This window comes from Oncorhynchus tshawytscha, linkage group LG08, assembly GCF_018296145.1.
Source record: "Oncorhynchus tshawytscha isolate Ot180627B linkage group LG08, Otsh_v2.0, whole genome shotgun sequence".
NCBI lineage: Eukaryota > Metazoa > Chordata > Actinopteri > Salmoniformes > Salmonidae > Oncorhynchus > Oncorhynchus tshawytscha.
In genome coordinates, this window is record NC_056436.1 from 26,819,947 (window position 1) to 26,823,264 (window position 3,318).

Below are 3,318 nucleotides of genomic sequence, written 5' to 3' on the forward strand. Positions count from 1 at the left end.
CACACATATATCATATTCTAAATATCGTCCCAAACCCCTAAAATATAATCTAATGTATCATGCCAAATTAGGCGTTACTCGATAATAATATCAAGTAGGCTAATAATCGGGTAATACAATATCTGCAAACACCATTCTCAATATCTGTGAATAAAAATACTGATGTTTTGTTCTTTTGATCAACAATAATTTTATTAAGTTTCTTTATGCTACTTTTTTGTCTTTTTTACTGAAACACATGTTCACTAAAGCGCACATGCTGAACGGGTTCACCTGTGGACAAGGTAAACATAAAAACACCAAGCAAAACAATATCAAATTATAATAGCGCCTATCATTTAAATAAGTAAATAAACATTATTTATACAACTTTAAAAGTAAAGTAAAAATATTACAGCGTCTTTTCAACATGAAATACCCACAGAAAATAGCAGGTTAGGCGCTCGAATGTCTTCTCCTTTTTTCCTTATTTTGTATTTATTTAGAGTTTCAACTTGAGGCATTGGTTTATTAGTCATCCCTAAAAAGGGATCGTGAATATGAATATGTTTTTTCTTTACATTTTCTTTCAGCTTGCATTAGCTTCAGTCATCCATAGTGGAAAACGAAAAAAAAAATGAAAGTAGCCTATAGCTTTAAGACAGGGCATTCCGTTAGAACCCTCATGTTTTGGCAGTCATCAAAGAAGAACAGTTTCTTTCAATTCAAACGCAGGCACTATGACTGTTTTTATGTTAGATTGTTTTTCAGGATCTCCTTCATTTATATACTGTCAATTTATCCTCTTCCTCCTCTCGACTGCTTTGTGCGCCATTAGATGTCACATTCACTGTCGCTGGAAGTGATAGAGATAGCCGAGGTGGCGGCTTTGCTCGACAAACTTGCCTCGGGGCTGGAGGCGGGACCGAGTCGATCGACGGTTCCATCATCATCAGCCAAAGACCGAACCGAGCCTTGGGACAGCCCTTGCTGTAGCCTGGATAAAAGACAGACGTTGAGGGAAAACTGGAATTAACCACAATCCAATACGAATAGGTTCTGTCAAAGTAATCCTTAATTGAAACATAGTTATTGCTGAGGCCTAGCAATCCGATGCACAAGTGCCAGGCTAGGAGCCCAACAATGCAATTTTATGCTAGTAAACACACAAACACAAGCAACACACAGTAACCCAGGCCCATTTTATGGATTGAGCACATGTTATAGATAGACAGACTAGCCTTGTAATTCCAATATCTTCTTAAAGGAAACAATTCAGATGTATTCAATACACCTGCTACCTTTATGAGTTGATCAACACAAATTACATTATACATGATTGAACAAATAATATCGTATGGCACCTGTGTTTCTGTCTTTCATTGAGCAACATCCATAATACAAAATGTTTCAGACATATTGCATGCTTATTGTTAAATTAGGTTTAAAGACTTGGGCCTACACAGACAGCTGTCAATACAAGCAAAATGCATTGTGGAAAAAGACAGATAATCTGAACGGAATTATTGAGACATTGACCTATAGCCCTATATGCTTTAGCTGTTTTGCTTCTGGGAAGGATATAGGCTACCATAGATAATGGTCAATTTGGGAAACTCTGTGATTGTATTTACACTGTAAATACACATTATTGGAAAATCTATATTGTCAACTTTGCAATGAAAATGACAAGGGCAAGTCTCACAGTGGAGTTTGTCATACACTTTACTTCATTTCAATAGGCTACAGCGTTTATGGTGTCATTTCCGTAAAGATTATTTATGAACAAAGGTAACTGAACTATAGGGTAGCCTATTGATATGTTATAGACAGCTCTATTTCAAAGTTTACTCGAAACAACATAACCTTATTCAAATAATTCGATTTCAAATTTTGCCCGAATAATTGCTCGCATTGAAACAAATGCAAGTGCATAGGCTGACTGCGATTCATTCGCAATACAGGGTTGTTTTTGTTAAAAAAGATTACAATAAATGTTGAAACAACTTCAGACCATCTTTGATAAAATACAAAGGTAAGCTACAGACTGCAGCATACATACCTATTTTTCGCAGCCGCCGCTCTATCCCTTTGTCTACGATTTTTGAACCAGTTTCCGACCTGTGTGGGAGTAAGTCCAGTAGCCTGCGCGAGCTCCCTCTTTTTGCTCGGGTTCGGGTAAGGGTCCTGCAAGTACCATTCGCGTAGCAAATGTCGGGTTCTCTCCTTGAAGCAGTGGGTCTTTTGCTCTCCGTCCCATATCGTTCTGGGCAGAGGGAACTTCTTCCGCACCCTGTATTTGTCCACAGGCCCTAGCGGGCGGCCCCGCAGCTTCTCTGCTTCTTGGTAATGCGCCTCCAGCCACAGGGCCTGTAGTTTAGTGTGAGACTCTTTGGTGAACTTGTGGTTCTCCAGGATGTGGTAAAGTTCTCGGAAATTCCCGGTGTGGTAGGCCACGATTGCCCGCGCCCTAAGCACCGACTCATTCTTGTTGAGGACTTCGCAGGCTGCCGGGGCAACGGGCAGAGACCAGAGGAAGCGACCTAGGCGCTCAATGTCCCCGCTCTCTTCCAGGGTCTCGCAAACCCCCGCAACCTGCTGGGGGCTAAAATTTAAGATAGGCAGCTGAAACATGGAGGCTTCTCGTTTCCTCTCCGTCTCTCTCTATCACACGCTCCCCTCTCGCGCTTATCCTCTCTCCCTCTCGCTCTCTCAGGCAAAAAGGCAATCCTAAAGTGAACAGATCAACCGTTAAAAACACTGAGGAACTATGCCCTCTGACTGGCTACTGCAGCGATCGGCTGGTGAACTTCGTAGGTTGAAAGTACAAGAGGTATAAAAACTAAAACCGAGATACATTTTGAACAGGGAAAAGACAGTCAGCCCCTCTGCTGATTTTCTATTGGACTTGGCAGATTGGTTTCGTGGTTGCCATGGATGCCCGTCAGTAACTGTCAAGTTTACCAATCACGCGGAAAGGGCCACTAAGGGATTTCAGCACCTCCCAGTGCTCAACAGCGCCTTAGAATGTAAACATTTTGACCTTAGCTTTTTGTCTTCAAACCTTTCATTGGATTCCATGTTTTCCTACGTCCTCTACTTTGTAAGTCATAGCTGTGAAGAAGAAAAGCGACGAGCCAAATAAAACGCAATACATTTAACAAACGCTTACCTCTCATTGGAAAATAACATCCAAGCAGCAGGCATGACAGATATTATCATAAAGCATACCGTTTTTTAAATTCTGAAAATGAAGAATAAAAACAACAGAGAACGAATGTTCTGAGACTACAATAGCAATGCATCCTCTTGAATGGTGCTAATGCAGACTGAAAATCT

The 3,318-nt window shown here is 40.8% G+C and overlaps 1 protein-coding gene across 1 annotated transcript; it reads right to left on the reverse strand.

Moving 5' to 3' along the window:
• Positions 1 to 493: 493 nt before the first annotated feature.
• On the reverse strand, positions 494 to 3,063 carry LOC112257160 (homeobox protein SIX6-like). Its single transcript, XM_024430719.1, has 2 exons — positions 2,042 to 3,063; positions 494 to 976 (listed from the first exon to the last, which is right to left on the reverse strand). Exons 1-2 carry the CDS (start codon positions 2,611 to 2,613, stop codon positions 814 to 816), a joined length of 735 nt encoding a protein of 244 aa, XP_024286487.1. The 5' UTR covers positions 2,614 to 3,063; the 3' UTR covers positions 494 to 813.
• Positions 3,064 to 3,318: the final 255 nt, after the last annotated feature.